Source organism: Octopus bimaculoides, chromosome 4 (assembly GCF_046866305.1).
Source record: "Octopus bimaculoides isolate indiv1 chromosome 4, ASM4686630v1, whole genome shotgun sequence".
In the NCBI taxonomy this organism is placed as follows: domain Eukaryota; kingdom Metazoa; phylum Mollusca; class Cephalopoda; order Octopoda; family Octopodidae; genus Octopus; species Octopus bimaculoides.
Window position 1 is genome coordinate 90,544,432 of NC_142931.1, and position 17,546 is coordinate 90,561,977.

A 17,546-nucleotide genomic window follows, 5' to 3' on the forward strand; every position below is an offset into this window, starting at 1 on the left:
AAAGAAAGAAAAGAAGAAAGAAAGATGAAAAGCAGTTGTTTTCAGTCTTAACGTCATACTAAAAACTAACGTAAACAATTTATGCAAACATCTGTTTGTTCCAACATCACCCCACCCAGACATGTTGCAGTCATGACAACAAAACATGAATGAAAAACTGTCAGAAAGTAAAGCATAGCTGGAATCGCACAAATATATATGATACGTGCCTCGGGTACTTGAACCAAACAAGCATAAAAATAAATAAAATACTGACAAAACCCAATAGCGGTCATGTAACATTTCGTATTGCGATGCGTCGGATTGGAGGTCGAAGGGCGGGGAGAAATATGTGAACGCTACAATTTCGGTGCGTCCTCCCACACGTTTGCAAGATATTTTGTTTCCTTTATACCACCCATTTAAAGAGTGATTAGCAACAGCATGAAGTTGTCTATATAAATGCTGCTTTCGTAGCTTATACACCATTATATACCGGCATTCAGAAGCATTAAAGACGTGAACGTTCAGGAAAAATGCTTACGACATCTTTTCGTGCAAACTCCGGCAATAACATGAGCTTCATAGGACGACATCGAATAGTATTTCAACTAACCGTCCTCACTTTACTCTTTGTAAGTAATTAATTCTTCTTCTTCTTCTTCTTCTTCTTCTTCTTCTTCTTCTTCTTCTTCTTCTTCTTCTTCTTCTTCTTCTTCTTCTTCTTCTTCTTCTTCTTCTTCTTCTCAGTACTCATATTTTTATTACCGATTTTTACTGCACTACCAGAGTGCAGTTTTGTGCGCTTTAGGTACTATGAGTGCTTTCATTTTTTTTGTTTTGAATTTTGCGTTTTCTATCGTATTAACAATTCTTTACGTAAAATGTATGCATTACTCAGTAGCGCTGCTTTTTGTATGGTGTGCATATTTGTAAGTGCTGGGGTTTGGGTTAGTCATCTGTCTGAATTTGTTTTTAAGTATCCCCAAGGTACTTGTTGATGTTGTGTTTGTCTTCATCATCCAGATGTCTTTTTTGTTGTTTTTTTTAGTTTCCCACTCTCGTTATCTCTGTTTTCAGATCTTAATATCTGGACAATTTTTCCATTGCCATTTATTTCTTTTATGTATGTCGCTTGACCGAGAGATAAATGAAGATGCCTAGGCCAGACTTAAATCAAATTTAGGCCAGTGTGATTTAGAAATGGACTTTAAAAAATCTATCTCAGTGAGGTTGGGTACTTTTTCCCAGAAAATATGACCAGAACGGATTGAATGCGTTTCTGCTTCTTGAGAACAAGACATATTGTGCAGTGCATATGACCCATATGCTGCCAATGACAAGACCAAGGGGACGCTGTGGCTAAAATGTGTAAGCGCACATATGTAGAGATTCTTGGAATGTGAGAACGGTGAACAGATGTGGTCGACGATCGTGCAATACGACTTTCTACAGATTATCTCTTATCCTGCTGTGGTATTGGATGAAGTGCAGTCGGAGGTGGGCTTTCCGCATCCTGGATGTTACCAGACATTCACTACACTCAACCAATCAACTGAACAATATAGGCAAAAGATATCTAACCCTTGAATTTTATAGGAGGTTAGTGGAAGGTCTGAGTTATAATTCAGGACATGGACGAGGACAATCTCAGTAGTCATTTTTGGAGCACTTTCAAGTTGGATATTATGGAAAATTTCCAGAAATTTTAAGCCTGACAGTGCTACGGAAGGTTTTTGGTCCTTCGCAATAATCATAACAGACACGGTCGCATTCGAGCCATCAGCAACTAATCATGTCCAAGACACTGGTAGAATGATGAAACTATCCAAAATACACTGGTCTAGATATACCGGGCACCGTTGATATGTAGGCTTATATCAAACAACTATTATCACGCAAAGGATGGACCCAGCTATCAGGCTCGTCTGTCATGAAGATCGGACCTCTTCCTTCCTGGCAGAATCAGTTGAAAGTTTTGAGTACAGAGCTTTTCTCAATACATCAATTCTTACCAATTTCTTCAAGTACCACTTAAATAGGAAGGTTAGTCTAGAGAAGAGCCAGGGTAGCAAAACTGGCATAGGTAAATGACCCACTCTAAGTGTGCGGCTACAGGTTTGCTGGAAGGATTGAGAAAAGCATTTGTCTTTAAGACATTAAGGTAGTCAATGGTCGCATTTATCTTTTTTCTTTGCTCGTTTCATTCAAGGAACTGCAGCCATGCTGGAGCACCACCTTGAAGTGTTTCATCAAACAAATCAACTCCGCTACTTAGTTTTTAATCCTGGTACTTATTTTATTAGTCTTTTTCTGCCGGGACATAAACAGACCAACATCAGTTGTCAAGCGGAGGTGGAGAACAAACACATGTGCAAAAATACACACACACACACACACACAAGCATACACGCATACACGCACACTCACACACATACATACACATTCAGACACAAACACAGTCACAGACACAAACAGACACACACACAAACACACATATGACGGGCATCTTTCTGTTTTCGTCTACTACATTCACTCACAAGGCTTTGGTCGATCGCAGGCTATAGTAGAAAACACTTGCCTAAGGTGCCCAGCTGTGGGACTGAACCCAAAACTACATAGTTGGGAAGCAAACTTGTTATCAGACAACTACACTTGACATAACTCACTAAGTGTAGCTGTTTTCTTTCTTCTTGGAATAGTTTTATTCTCTATTGTAATTGCTATTCATTATCTATCTGTTAATATGCCTTTATTTTTATAGTCGGCCTGCTCCTTTACTCGATGTAAATTGCAGCAGTTCTTTTTTTTTTTTTTGTACTGTCCCCATTGTGGCCAGCTAAAGGAATAACATGCTGGCAGAATCATTAGCACGCCGGGCAAAATGCTTAGCGGCATTTCGCTCATTGTTACCCTCTGAGTTCAAATTCCGCCGAGGCCGACTTTGCCTTTCATCTTTTCGGGGTCGATAAATTAAGTACCAGTTAAGTACTGAGGTCGATATAATCAACTAGTCCCCTCCCCCAAAATTTCAGGCCTTGTGCCTTTAGTAGAAAGGATTTATTATTATTATTATTATTATTATTATTATTATTATTATTATTATTATTATTCAGTACTTTGTTGCAAGTTTCTATTATACCAACTGGTGCACGTTTCTGTTCCAGAAATGTGTGCAGAATTGCATTTCGGAATGTAGAATTCTGTTTGTACTCTAAATTAGCTTTGTACTCTAAATTAGCTTTGTACTCTAAATTAGTTTCTTGTTACTGGTGCTAAGTTTTGTATGTTGTGTAGAGTATATGTAATCTAAGTTGTGTTATTTTCCCCTGTAATCATTATGCTGCGTATGTGATATGTGACTGGTGTTATGTGTTTTAATGTGTTTTGATGGCAGGCGGTAGTGAAGGCGCGTGCCTTGGTGCTTATGATATTCGGCTCACGATCGTAAGGTCGTGAGTTCGATTCCTAGCGGCGCGTTGTGTCTTTGAGGAAGACACTTTGTTGCTCTAGGTCACTCAGCTAGCAAAAATTTGTAGTAGCTGTAGCTCAAAGGGCCAGCCTCGTCCCATTCTGTGTCACGCTAAGTCTCCCTGAGAACTATGTTAAGAGTGCGAGTGTCTGTGGAGTGCTCAGCCACTTGCACGTTAATTTCACGTTGATCAGCTCAACTGGAGCCTGTAATCGACGTGGTGCTACATACACATGCATGCATATGTATGTATGTATGTATATCATTAATCAGTTTATTTCAAGATTTCTTGCCAATAGAGAAAAAAACCCGGTTCCTAACCTAGATCCAAGGCTCCTTCATTGGGATTTCAATATCAACAACAGCGTATTTTTGTATGTATGCATGCATGTATGTATGTATTATGCGTGTATGTATGTATGTGTGTGTGTATGTATGTATGTATGTATGTATGTATGTGTGTGTATGTATGTATGTATGTATTTATGTATTTATGTATATGCAGATTTGTATATTTTATGTATGCATTCTCATGCACATAGTTGCATATCTAGACATACTCATATATGTTTAAGTGATAAATTTCTGGAAAGTTTTACAGATTTTTAGTTCCAGTGATAGATCGGATCAGTAGTCTTCGAATTAGCTTCCTGCTTTCTGGTTTTGAGAAGCCTAGTTTCTCAAGATTGGTATTTAGACAGTGTGTTACATATCCCAGGGCTCCAATAATTACATGTATAAACCTGAACTTGTAATCTGGATAGAGTAACTGCAGATTTCTCAACAGTTCAGCATAGGTGTTCTCTTTTTCACTGATCTTCAGCTTTATGCTAACATCCGCCGAGCAGCTAATTTCCACAACTGCGCAGTTTCTCTTCTCTATCCCAAATCATTATATCAGGTCTGTTTTGCTTACATTTTATGTATGTATGTATGTATGTATGTATGTAGTATGTATGTCATTATTCAGTTTTATTTCAAGATTTCTTGCCAATAGAGAAAGGGCCGGTTTCTAACCTATATCCAAGGCTCCTTCATTGCAATTTCAACTACATCAACAAGGTATTTTATATGTATATGTGCAGAAATGATTGATTACCTCTCTCTGTCTTACTCTCTCTCTCTCTCTCTCTCTCTCTCTGTATCTATCTATCTATCTATCTATCTATCTATCTATCTATCTATCTATCTATCTATCTATGAATATATTTGTATATATATCTGTGTGTGTGTGTGCGTGAGTGTGTATGCATAAATGTATATATAGGAATGCATGTGTACGAGCATATATATGTAGTATGTAAATGTATGTGTACGTATATATGTATATGTTTACACACACACACACACACACACACACACACACACACACACACACACACATATACAGGGCTGGCCAAAATTAGTGCCCCAACTTGAGTTTTTGAAAAATAATACATGAAATGTAACGAAAATGAAAACAATGAACATGTAATACACCTACAAATTTTACACGAAACACGAAGAGAACATGAATTTGACAATCTAAAACATACTCTCCTTCATTTTTTACAATGCGCTTCCATCTATCTGGTAGACTTGTAAAGTTCCTCTTCCAAAATTCACTTGTCCGTGACGAAAAATACCCCTCCAGTACCGTTCTGACCTCGCCTACAGAACTCATCTATTTTCTGTCCAAATGATTTTGAAGACTGCTGAATAAATGATAATGTGATAAGGCAATGTGGGTGAAAATGGTGGGCGAGGCATCGTTTTCCATTCAAACTGCTCCAGCCTTTACAATGCCTTCCTCGCTGTATGTGGCCGAGCATTATCCTGATGGAAGGACACCTTTCGTCTTGAAACCAAAGATGGCTGTTTTTCTTCTGGCGCTGACTTAAGACGCTCAAGCTCCTCGCAGTAGATCTCCTTTCTTATCGCTTGGCTTGGACTTAAAAGTTCAAAGTGGAATAAACCTTTCATATCCCATCAAACAGATAACGACACCTTACAGAGATGAAGACCTTCTTTAGCCTGGGATACCGGTGTTTCTCCTTTCCCAACCCACTTGTTACTTCCATTATAGCTTTGAAAAAATAACTGTTAAAATCAAACTGCACTCTTCAAAACTTGCACTAAGAATAAGATTCAGATAAAGTTACTACCTGCTTTTATAGCAAGTTCATGCAGGTAGTTTATCCCGTTCCCCTCCGACTTTTAGTTCATGCAATTCAAAAAACTGCATTATTTATGAGATAACCTAATATATATATATATATACATACAAACATACATACATACATACATACATACATACATACATACATACATACATACATACATACTTATATATATATATATATATATATATATATATATATATATATATATATATATATATATATATATACAGATAAATACATACACACATATGCATATATAAGCATGTAAACACACACATATACATAAGCATATATAGACACATGCACATAGATATCGCATATATAGCGAAACCAATTTTTTGGTGTAATGAATATGAATTGATGATTCGAGAAATAATAATGAAATGTAAAGATGACTAAACAGAAAGGGCATTAGAAGATATATATATGAATATATATATCGACGACCGTATATACATCTGTTAATGTATATCTTGCTAATCCGGAGTCGGGTTTCTAGCAATCGCAGCAGGAAGCAGCCTTATTTGAAGCTGCTACTTATATAGGAAAGTCGATGAAATATTTAACTTATATATTAATTCATAAACTAACACCTAACAGTAATGGGAGGAGCCGAAATTATCAAGTAATCTTAAACGATATGTATGATTATATATAGATAAAAAATAAATCTTTAAAACAATACCTGTAATAAACGGAGTTGAGATTAAAAAACAATTTACAATTAACCAACAGAAATGATTTTCGTGATAACAGAAATCAAATATCTTGCAAATATGACAAAATTATGTGTGAGTGTTTGTGCGTGTGTGTGTGTATGTATATGTGTGTGTCTAAAGCATCTCAGCAAAGAGCTCCCTTGAGAATTTTCACCATGCACTTTTTTTTTGCACTTATTATGGTGGTTTATAAGCAGAGAGGGTAGAGCGACTGTACCTTTCGCACATGTATGATCCTAAGGAAGTTTTAATAGTCCTTATTACTAAGGATGATAAGGCAGTTAGATGAAAAAAGCAACAAAATACCTTGCGTGATTTTGTTAAGTTCTTTCCGTTCTAAGTTTGAGTTCCTTTAATGTGTCCTTTGCCTTTATCTTTTTGGAGCGATAACAAAAACATTAGACAGCTACTGAGGTCCATATGACAACTGCTCCCATGTAGATCAAGTTAAAATTCTTAAGTTCGGTGATCAATTTAATCGCCTATATCCCACAAATCTGTAGCATGTTTTAGACATTATTTTTACAATTACTACAAGTTTAGATCACAGGATCACTGGTAAAAGAAGTTAAATTGCATTGCAGTAATTAGTTACGTTCCTCACCGTTGTGTCCACATCTCACCAGAGTTGATTTCCTTTCACCTTGTTGAGTCTTGATAAAAATGTTGCAGTCAATACACTGTGTTACCCTCCAAAATATGTGACCAAAGATCTGTATTAAAGATGAGAACTGTGGGTGGCAGAATCGGTTGAGCGTCGGAAAAATTACCTTGATGTATTTATTCAAAGTTTTAACGTTCTTTGTTCCAACCCAACCAAAGTTAAATTTGCCTTTCATATTTCTAAAGTCGACAAAAAAGTACTTGTCAAATACTGGAGTCAGCATAATCGAATCTTACCCTCCATCCGAATTTGTGCTCATACTGGAATTCATTGTTATCATTATATTACAAGGCGGTGAACTGACAAAACCGTTAGCAATCGGGCAAAATTCTTGGCGGCATTTCTTCCGGCTTTACAATCTGAGTTCAAATTCTCTGAGATCGACTTTGCTTTTCACTCTTTTGGTGACGATGAAATAAGTACCAGCAAAGTGCAGTTATCGATGTAATCGACAATTTTAGGCTTTGTGACAATAAAAAAGAGGATAAAACTCCTTCCCGAGTCTTTTAGACTCATAAGGCTGTTTTCCCAGTTTCTGTGGCATATACCTTTCCCCCACTGGTCTGGACGCCGGTCCGCCGCAGCATTCTTGTAACTTTAGTAGAAAGGTTTATTGAAGGCAGTGAGTTGGCAGAATCGTTAGTGCGTCGGGCAAAATGCTTAGAGGCATTTTGTCCGTCTTTACGTTCTGAGTTTAAATTCTGCTGAAGCCGACTTTGCCTTTCATCCTTTCGGAGTCGATAACATAAATACTAGTTGAATACTGGGGTCAATGTACTCGACTTAACCTCTCTTCCCCAAAATTACTGTCCTTATCCCATAATTTGAAGTTGCGTATTATTATTGCATATTGGAGTGCTCAGTGTTTCCGAAATAGTTACGGGAAAATTTGGAATTTACCACAACAAAGGGGACACGGGATTGCAAAACACACCTCTTTCAGATCGATATAAATACATTTTAATTTTGCTGAGAAATTTCTTAGCGTAAGAAAAAGAAATCACTGAGTTCAATTGTATATCATTGGTCACTACATCTAAATAAAAATGGTTAAGAAAGATAATCGAATTCGGTGGATAACAGTAAATATTTAAATGCTGTGTGAGAGGGATAGAAAAACTATTCTCAAGGCATTTCAAGAAAAACCAACCAAATTAGAAGAGATTATAATTGATTTTATGGCCATAAATTTACATGAATATTATATGCAAAATGTGTGTTCATTAATAAATTTCCAATTCAAATTAAGTTCACAAAATACCAGTGTTATTTTATATTTTTTTTATTGGCAGATTACAGCTTACAGTTATCCAACAAGACGTAAGTATTAAAAGTTTTCAAAACTAAAATATTTATTAATGTTACTCCCATGGTACAGGCTACATTCCCAGATGACTTCTCATATTCGATAACATGAATTTTTTTTTAGAGAAATTGAACGCATTTTTAATATTCTAAATAATATCACTGTGAGAAGGCAACGTTATTAAGCAAAATATTATTGCAAAGGACTTATAAGTGGTGATAAATGTTAGAATTGACACATAGGTATTTTGTTTCATAATTAATATTGGGTCAGTGGTTGTAAGAATTAATAGTTCTAATTCCTTGCCCAGCCTCGGCGAAATAAATTTAATTTCATCTCACCGAAAGGAAGAGAATGTTTCAGTCGTTTTTGTTTTAAAATAACACTTCACATGCGGTGCTTAAGCAGGGCCTTGACTGTCTTAAACAAAATTTTAAATGTTTGAATATTCGTGAAGTACGATGAGCCAGGAAGCAGGAATTCTTGTGAAATATTAAATGTGGGTAAATATTTTTTCGGTATCATTTAAGCTTCGGACAAAAAAACCTTGCGGTATTTCTTTCAGATCTTTGCGTTTCCGAGTTTAGCTTTTGCTTTTCATTCTCCTGGGGTTGAAAACATAAATTACCAACCAAGCACTTAGCGTAAGAAAAAGAAATCACTGAGTTCAATTGTATATCATTGGTCACTACATCTAAATAAAAATGGTTAAGAAAGATAATCGAATTCGGTGGATAACAGTAAATATTTAAATGCTGTGTGAGAGGGATTAGCATAGAAAAACTATTCTCAAGGCATTTCAAGAAAAACCAACCAAATTAGAAGAGATTATAATTGATTTTATGGCCATAAATTTACATGAATATTATATGCAAAATGTGTGTTCATTAATAAATTTCCAATTCAAATTAAGTTCACAAAATACATCGATAACTGCACTTTGCTGGTACTTATTTCATCGTCACCAAAAGAGTGAAAAGCAAAGTCGATCTCAGAGAATTTGAACTCAGATTGTAAAGCCGGAAGAAATGCCGCCAAGAATTTTGCCCGATTGCTAACGGTTTTGTCAGTTCACCGCCTTGTAATATAATGATAACAATGAATTCCAGTATGAGCACAAATTCGGATGGAGGGTAAGATTCGATTATGCTGACTCCAGTATTTGACAAGTAACCCTAAACACCTTCCCTCAAAATTGATGACTTTCTACCTAAATTAGAATCAGGACCATTGTTGTTGTTGGTTGTGCCGAGTTTGCATTTTGCATACAGCGACAACTCCATACGTAAGATTAGCTTCTGTTGCAGATCTTAATCATTAAGAAATTTCCCTAAGTTCTGAGAGATGTATTGTTGTTTGGAACAAACACTTTGATTTAGAAGTACTGTTTTTCCTTGTATTCTGTCACTGCCTTATCTGATCCATTAATCTTGATCTCTCTGTCTCCATCGATTGACATATTTCAAAGTATGTCATTATTTGACATACCATTTTTGTTTAATTTTTAGTCTTTTCACGATTTCTGTTGTTTCCACTTTCTCCTTACAATTCTGTTATTTCAGCTTCTGTTTTTGTTATTGTTGGCGTCCTTGGAGAAAACAGCGTTTTGCTTTGTTCATACAAGTAGCATTTTGTATTATTTTCCTGTTATTCATTTCTAGTCATTTTCATAGCCTTACGGCGCATATTTTGTAGCTTCATAGTTATGCAAAAACTTTTTCAGTTCACGGAAAAAATAATCTTTGTTAGATTTTTGGAGGTTCTTTCTATATGAGGTCATTCGCTCTCATTCTTTTTCTGTCATATGTTACTTATCATTTACAATATTACAATTATAGCTGATTATTACGATGGCTTGAGTATTGTAGCCTGTTACTGAAATTTTTACATTTTGCTCTGTTTTAAGCATTAATCTAATTCGTTTGTCATATATCTCTTTAGCATTTTCTTTCATTGATGTGGCACTTGGATGTCATTGTTCTTTTATTTCTGTTTAACAAGTTTAATAAGAATAAATAATGTGCTAGCGTCGATTCAATCGACAATACATCTCCTCTAGAAATGTTTAATTCTGTGATAAAAATTAGATGGTATCGACAAACTAATTAATGTTACTATTGTTATTATTATTAGCTTTAGTAAAACATAAGTATTCAAAGGAGAATCTTTCTTTTGCAGGTTGTATTGGAAAAGCAGCAAATATAATGCTGTTGATGGATTCATCTAGCAGTATTTGGATTGTGGATTACAAAAAGCAATTAGATTTTGCACAAAACCTAGTTGACAACTTCGATATTGGTACATCTGACACACAAGTTAGAATGGGAGCGATCACATTTAGTAATAGAGCTCATTTAGAATTCTCTATAGACAAATATACTGACAGCAGGAATCTAAAGAGAGCTCTTGGCAACATTCCTTACAGATCCGGACAAACGAACACAGCTGAAGCTTTACAATTGTTGAAAAAAGAAATACAGCCCAAGCTAAGTATATATAAATCACCTTTCATGGCAATCGTCATTACAGACGGCAGGTCACGTGATACGATGGCAACATCACTGGCAGCCAAGAAATTGCACGAATTGGGTGTTCATGTTTATGCGATTGGCGTCGGAAGCAACTGTGATATCAACGAATTAAGATCAATAGTGAATGACCGGAATAAGAATGTACGTCTCGTAGACAGTTATTCAGCGTTACAAGGAATTGCAATATCATTTGGGGTAAAAACATGTCGAGGTGAGAGTCAATTTATTTTACTTTATTTTTATTTTACAACCTTTATAATGCTATTGAGAACATCAGAATATAAGGAAAATATAATGTTCTTATTAATATTATTGGAGTTCGTGACACAAATACGAGGTCTGATCAATAATTATCCGCAATGTTGCCATAATAACGAAGCTGAAACACGCTGAGTGAAGCTGCTTGCACAGATTGACCTTGAACTCTGTTGTGTATGAGTTCTAAGTTTTAACGTTCGAGCTCACTTGCGCTGTTTTCAACAGCGCTTGGAACGAAGGTATGTAGCGTACGATCGTCGCATTGACCATGACAGAAAGTTGTTATGGCGATACCTGCTCAGAGGCCTACGCAAAGTTGCAGAATGTGTATGGAGAGGTGTGCATGAGCTGCACATAAATGTACGAGTGGTTCAGACGCTTCCAAGATGGTCGAAAAAATGTCGATATTGATGAACGTTCTGGGAGACCCGCAACCAGCAGAACTGAGAAAAACATCGCAGATATTGGTGCAGCTGTGAGGGGAAATCGTCGAATCACCATCCGTTAGTTCTCAGAGGATGTGAAGATTAGTTACGGTTCAGTTCAGTCCATTATCACTGAAGATTTGGGTATGAGATGCGTGTCTGCCAAGTTTGTGTGAAAACTGCTTTTAGCTGACCAAAAAGACACTCGGGTTTCAGTTGCACAAGATCTCCTTGATTGTGTCGAGAACGGTGAAAACTTTTTGAAAACTTTGCGTAGACCTCTGAGGAGGTATCGCCAAGCTTTTTGCAAAATTTGATGCAAATTCTCTGCTCAACTTTCTCTGTAATGGTCAATGCGATGATCACACGTAACACAACTTCTATCAAAGCTCTGTTGTAGATAGCGGAAGTGAGCCAGAACATTAAACTTAGTGCACATGCACAGCAGCAGAGTTAAAGGTCAATCTGTGTCAAGCAGCTTTACACTGCGTGCTTTAGATTCGTTACTATAGCAATAGTCGGGATACATTTTGATCAGACTACGTAGATAAAATATAAACATGCATGAAATTATCAAATTATCATAAAATTATCAAAACTTGATGTACTAAAAATGCAATTCTTGCCAAAGATTTATTTTTAATAATTTACAGTGCCATGCTTTATATTTGATAATTTTCAGTAAAACAGAAATAGAAATAAGCACATTGTAGGGATCTTAAATACACACTTGTTCACTAATCAATGCATTCAAATAAAGCATTTCATTAGAAAATTTGAGTTGCTGATTAGATTTTGAGCGAACTATCACTTACACAAACTTGACAGAGACTGAAGTGTTTTACACTAAAAACTGCGATATCTCCATAGTTTAATGTTTAACACGTTTTTATACAATTAAGAAATATGGTTAACTTGCTGTCAAAGAGAGATCACTCAATTTTCCTTTCAAATTTCATGTATCAGTTTGAATATTAGATCGCAACTAAATGTATATAATGTGTATTTAAGATTCTTACATTTCATATATCTGTATGAAATTAACTTATAATCTTTGAAAATATCAAAACATACACTAATCATAGAATGATTCTTAATTGCTGAGCAGTTTTTGATATTCCTATATTAAGAATTTTCTTTCACATGGCTTTATATGAAACAGAATTAACAAATGAATGATTTATTTTACAGATATCACCACAACTTCATCACAATCACCATCAACAACAGTAAAAACATCTTCGACAACTTCTATACCAACAACGACGAATGTGGTAGCTACAAGCACGAAGATTAGAACTTCCAATGGTCCAGCTATAAGCACTCAACCTGGAACCACTACAGAACTTGAAATAACAATGAATGCAGAAAAAGCTAAAAAGCTTAAAAGTGTTACTGAGCATGAGACAATTTTAGTCACAAGCACGGGGACTGGCGTAATTATAGAACCCGAAAAAACAATGAAAACAGTACCTGATGCAGCTAGCACAGTTCTTAAGACAACAAACGAGGAAGAAACGACCATGGGACTTGAGACAACAATGGAAATAAATAGGACCACAAACTCTGAAACAGCTCCTTTTTCTGAGAATACAATTGCAGAAAGTGAAAGTACAATGGAAGCCAGGAAAATAACTATAGCGCCTATAAAAGCAGAACATTCAATGGCTACTGACTTACTAACCACTTCCTCAATGACAACTACGACACTGAAATCCGGTTCTGAAAATTCTGCTGAAATTCAAAAAGACGAATCTAGTGAGTAGTGAAAATTATGCATCTTCTTGTAAGTGTAGAAGTCTGTTTAGTAGAGTTAATTATGTTTACGCCTGAAAATAAAGTGTTTCACGTGTAAAACAATAAAATAAAACGATTAAGTAAAAACTGCTAAATGCGGGCCTGGGATCTGGGATTCGATGCAGCAAGTATGATTACAGGTGAAGAGACGAGTGTGTCGGGGGTGCCTAGATGAAAGAAATGTGAAACCAGCCAACTTCAATGAACAGAGGCCATGATAGTAGCGATATAAAAGACGGATAGAGAAGTCAACATGCTTGTGGCCAGAGGCTGAATTTCATCCAGATCATATGTGTGCATTGCAGTAGCACCACCCTACAAGTGGGAGCAGTACTCCAAAGTCAGCCTTACTTGAGCCTTGTAAATTGAGCAAAACAATTAAAAATGTTCATAGATTTATGCTCCTTTTAATATATTTTGATCACATTTCTACAAGGTTGTAAATTGTATCTTTTGATTTCTCATTATTTATTAATGCAACTCTACTGGGACTATGACTGTGACTAGGTCGCAGATATGTGACGAAAATGTTTGGCATCTCATGAAATATATCTAAAATTTAAGATGAATTTAAAAGCTTTGTTCGTTATTAATTAGCTGAAATGGCTCATCCACGATGTACTTCCTTCGGGTTCAACATCCGACCTCAAATTGCATCTCTTGCAAAACCAATACAATTCCAATTTTAATATTTTTAAAATAAAAATGCATTCAGATATTGAAATGCAAAATTATCATCCAATTTAGTATTGATATATATGTACTTAACATATATTCTGAAATACTATCTTAAAATTACTTTAATATACGATATAAACTGTAATAATATAGGATAGTATAGAACAATATCTGGGAAATTTGATGTTTTGCATAACCACAGTATTTCAAATTTATAGGAGAGAAAAATTAGATTAGAGTTAATGTATTTTCATGAGCGGTAAAAGCATTCCTGAAGTGAAATGGTCCTCAGTTCTTTGGAACAACTTTACAATATTGAAAACTATAAATCATTCAACAGTCATAATTGATGTTAAATCTCTGATAGATTTTCACATTTGGTTGATTGCTTCTAATTCGACAAAACGCGCTGTAACTGGCATTTTTGTCTTCATATTAAATGCGTTTTAAACGATGCAAAAATTCAAAATTGAACGCATTCATTGAATGTTTAGTTAGAAATCCCAAATATGAATTTTGCTGTGATTATTTAAATATTATTCGTGATTTAATGCAATTTAATTTTATCTTCTTTTTACAGGTTCAATTGTCTTCGGATATGACCTCTTATCAATGGGTGCATACCGAGCAAATATGATTACTCAATTTATTAATGCTGTTATAGCGTATACTGGATACGACAATTTTGCTGTTTTATCTTTTACACATTGTCCAGAATCCTTTAACGTACCAGCTACAGCAGTTAAATCTTCACAAGGAAGTGCTTTTAACCAAAATGTAAAAGTAACTGTGCCAAATTTATCTGATTTGATTCGAGAAATAAGAGAAAAATATCAACACGAGCAATCAAATAAAGTCGGACCTCAGACAGCTGTTCTGTTTCTAGACCCGTCTGTAACTGTACTTACACCAGATGTTGTGGACGAAACGCAAAAGCTAAAGGATGTAGGATTTACAGTGTACATTGTGACTGTTGGCTGGAAAGAATGGCCGATACCTGAAGTAATCTATATGATGAGCAGTAAACCTTACAAAGCTCACCTTTTCAAGGCGCCTACGTATAGCAGATTATTGTACAAGGCCCGATATATGCCTTTTCAATTCAAGAAATTACGTAACAAAAAGCGAAAGCATCAATAATGTAATGAACAACACAATCCACTATCAGATACGCGCGCACACACACACATATGCACAAACACACACACATGCACAAACACACACACACACACACACACACACACACACACACACACACACACACACACACACACACACACACACACACTCACTCGCAACCACAGGCATTCGCACACATGCACACCAAAACAGTGCTCAATACAAATCTATTGAGGATAGCGTGTTAAGGTTTTATATCAGTTTATGCGAAATATGGCTAGCATCAAAACCTTAATAGCTTACATGTGTTAATATGCTATGTATATGCTATACGTGCATACATGCATACATACATACATACATACATACATGCATACATGCATACAGACATACATTCATATATACCTATATACACAAACATATACATATATATGCATATATATGTATGTGTACACACACACACACACATATATATATATATATATATATATATGTATATATATATATATATATATATATATATATATATATATATATATATATATATATATATATATATATTTATGTATGTGTACACACACACACACACACACACACACACACATATATATATTCATATATAAAACACAAAAAACAACTCGGTATTTTAAACATGATATAACTAATTTATTTTGGTTAAATATGTAATTAATTTGATTCTATCCACACATACATTTACAAATAAATACGTAAATCTAAATATTATTTAAATAACAGCGTACTTAAGAAGTTTACTTCACAACTTCGGGGTCACTTAGGCCTGTACTTGATTAACTTAGGGCAGGTCACCTGATCATAATGTATGTTGTGATGAGATTCGAACCATCAACTGAACCTAAAATGAACACTGACGATATGTCCAAGTATTGCATAAGTAAATGTTTAACTAATATATATATATATATATATATATATATATATATACATAAATATATTTGAAAAAAATGAGTAGAGATGGCTTTTTTTGGGGAAAATTATTCCCCCAAAAGCCATCTGTACTCATTTTTTCAAATATACTATACTGTACCAAGGACTTTATTTTTAATATTCTACTATATATATATATATATATATATATATATATATATATATATATATATATACATACACACACACACACACGCACACATATATATATATGCATATATATATATATATATATATATATATATATATATATATATATATATATATATATATATATATATATATATATATATATATATACACTTAAGTGGCAATATACTACACTTTATCGTGCAGTTACTGTTAATACTTCATTTAGAGAATTAACATTGCTTATATATATATATATATATATATATATATATACAAACACATTTATGTATAGTATAAATAAAACGATAAAATATATCAAATATATTATAATATAGCAATTAAAACCTAAAGGCAAATAAACAAGGGTGCAAAAATAGTATCAGCATTATCAGCGATGCTGGTTTATTAATTTTATGTTGTGTGTGCTTGCTTGTGTTTGTCTACCACTACATGACAACCGGTGTACCTTTGTTTACATTCTGTAACTTGAGGATTCAGACTAACAGTGTAAATATTAGATTTGAAATAATTCCTAGAATCGATTAGATCGAGAAAAAGTAGATAGATTCATAGATGGATAAATACTCTGCTATTTTGTATATATATATATACACATATATATGTATGTATGTATTATGCATGTATGTATAATATATATGTGTATATGTGTATGTATGTTTGTATGTACGTGTGTGTTTATGTGTGTGTATGTTTGTGTGTGTGTTTATGTGTGTATGTGTGTGTGTATGTGTATGTGTGCGTGTATTCATTGCCACTAATTGCACGTTTGATATTGTCTCGATTCGATGATATCGGATCCACTACTTAATTAGTACTTTATTTTATCAAGGCCAGAAGGATGAAAGGCAAAGTTTACCCGAGCAATATTTGAACTCAGAAAGTAAAGGTACAGAACTAAATACAAATAATATTCATAAAAATAACGATAAATGCAGCCATGTGAATATATAAATATAATCGCATATAGAAGCATTCACTCACGAACATATCAATGTAGATATTCTGCGATGTTTTATATATTTGACATTTACTTCGCTTAGCTCATATAATTCATGTTAACCACAAATGAGAAAATAGTAATGTTTGTACGTTTCTCAAAATCGTTCTGTTTTATATGATTCCATCCTAATTATCTTTTATATTTTTGCAAAACACCCTGATATATTTTTCTAAAAAAAATAAAATTAAAATAGCATGTTTGTGCTTACTGTGTCTTTATACATGCTCTCTGTCTATTTTATACCCACAGAAATACTTATTACATACTACTTACCACTTGCACATGTACATATACATACATGCATACATGTATATATA

General features: G+C 34.5%; 1 protein-coding gene across 1 annotated transcript; it reads left to right on the plus strand.

Moving 5' to 3' along the window:
- The first annotated feature begins 390 nt into the window (after positions 1-390).
- On the plus strand, positions 391-15,244 carry LOC106869974 (uncharacterized). The gene is made up of 5 exons (XM_052967230.2): positions 391-614; positions 8,289-8,316; positions 10,481-11,044; positions 12,708-13,274; positions 14,572-15,244. Exons 1-5 carry the CDS (start codon positions 516-518, stop codon positions 15,129-15,131), a joined length of 1,818 nt encoding a protein of 605 aa, XP_052823190.2. The 5' UTR covers positions 391-515; the 3' UTR covers positions 15,132-15,244.
- The last annotated feature ends 2,302 nt before the right edge of the window (positions 15,245-17,546 follow it).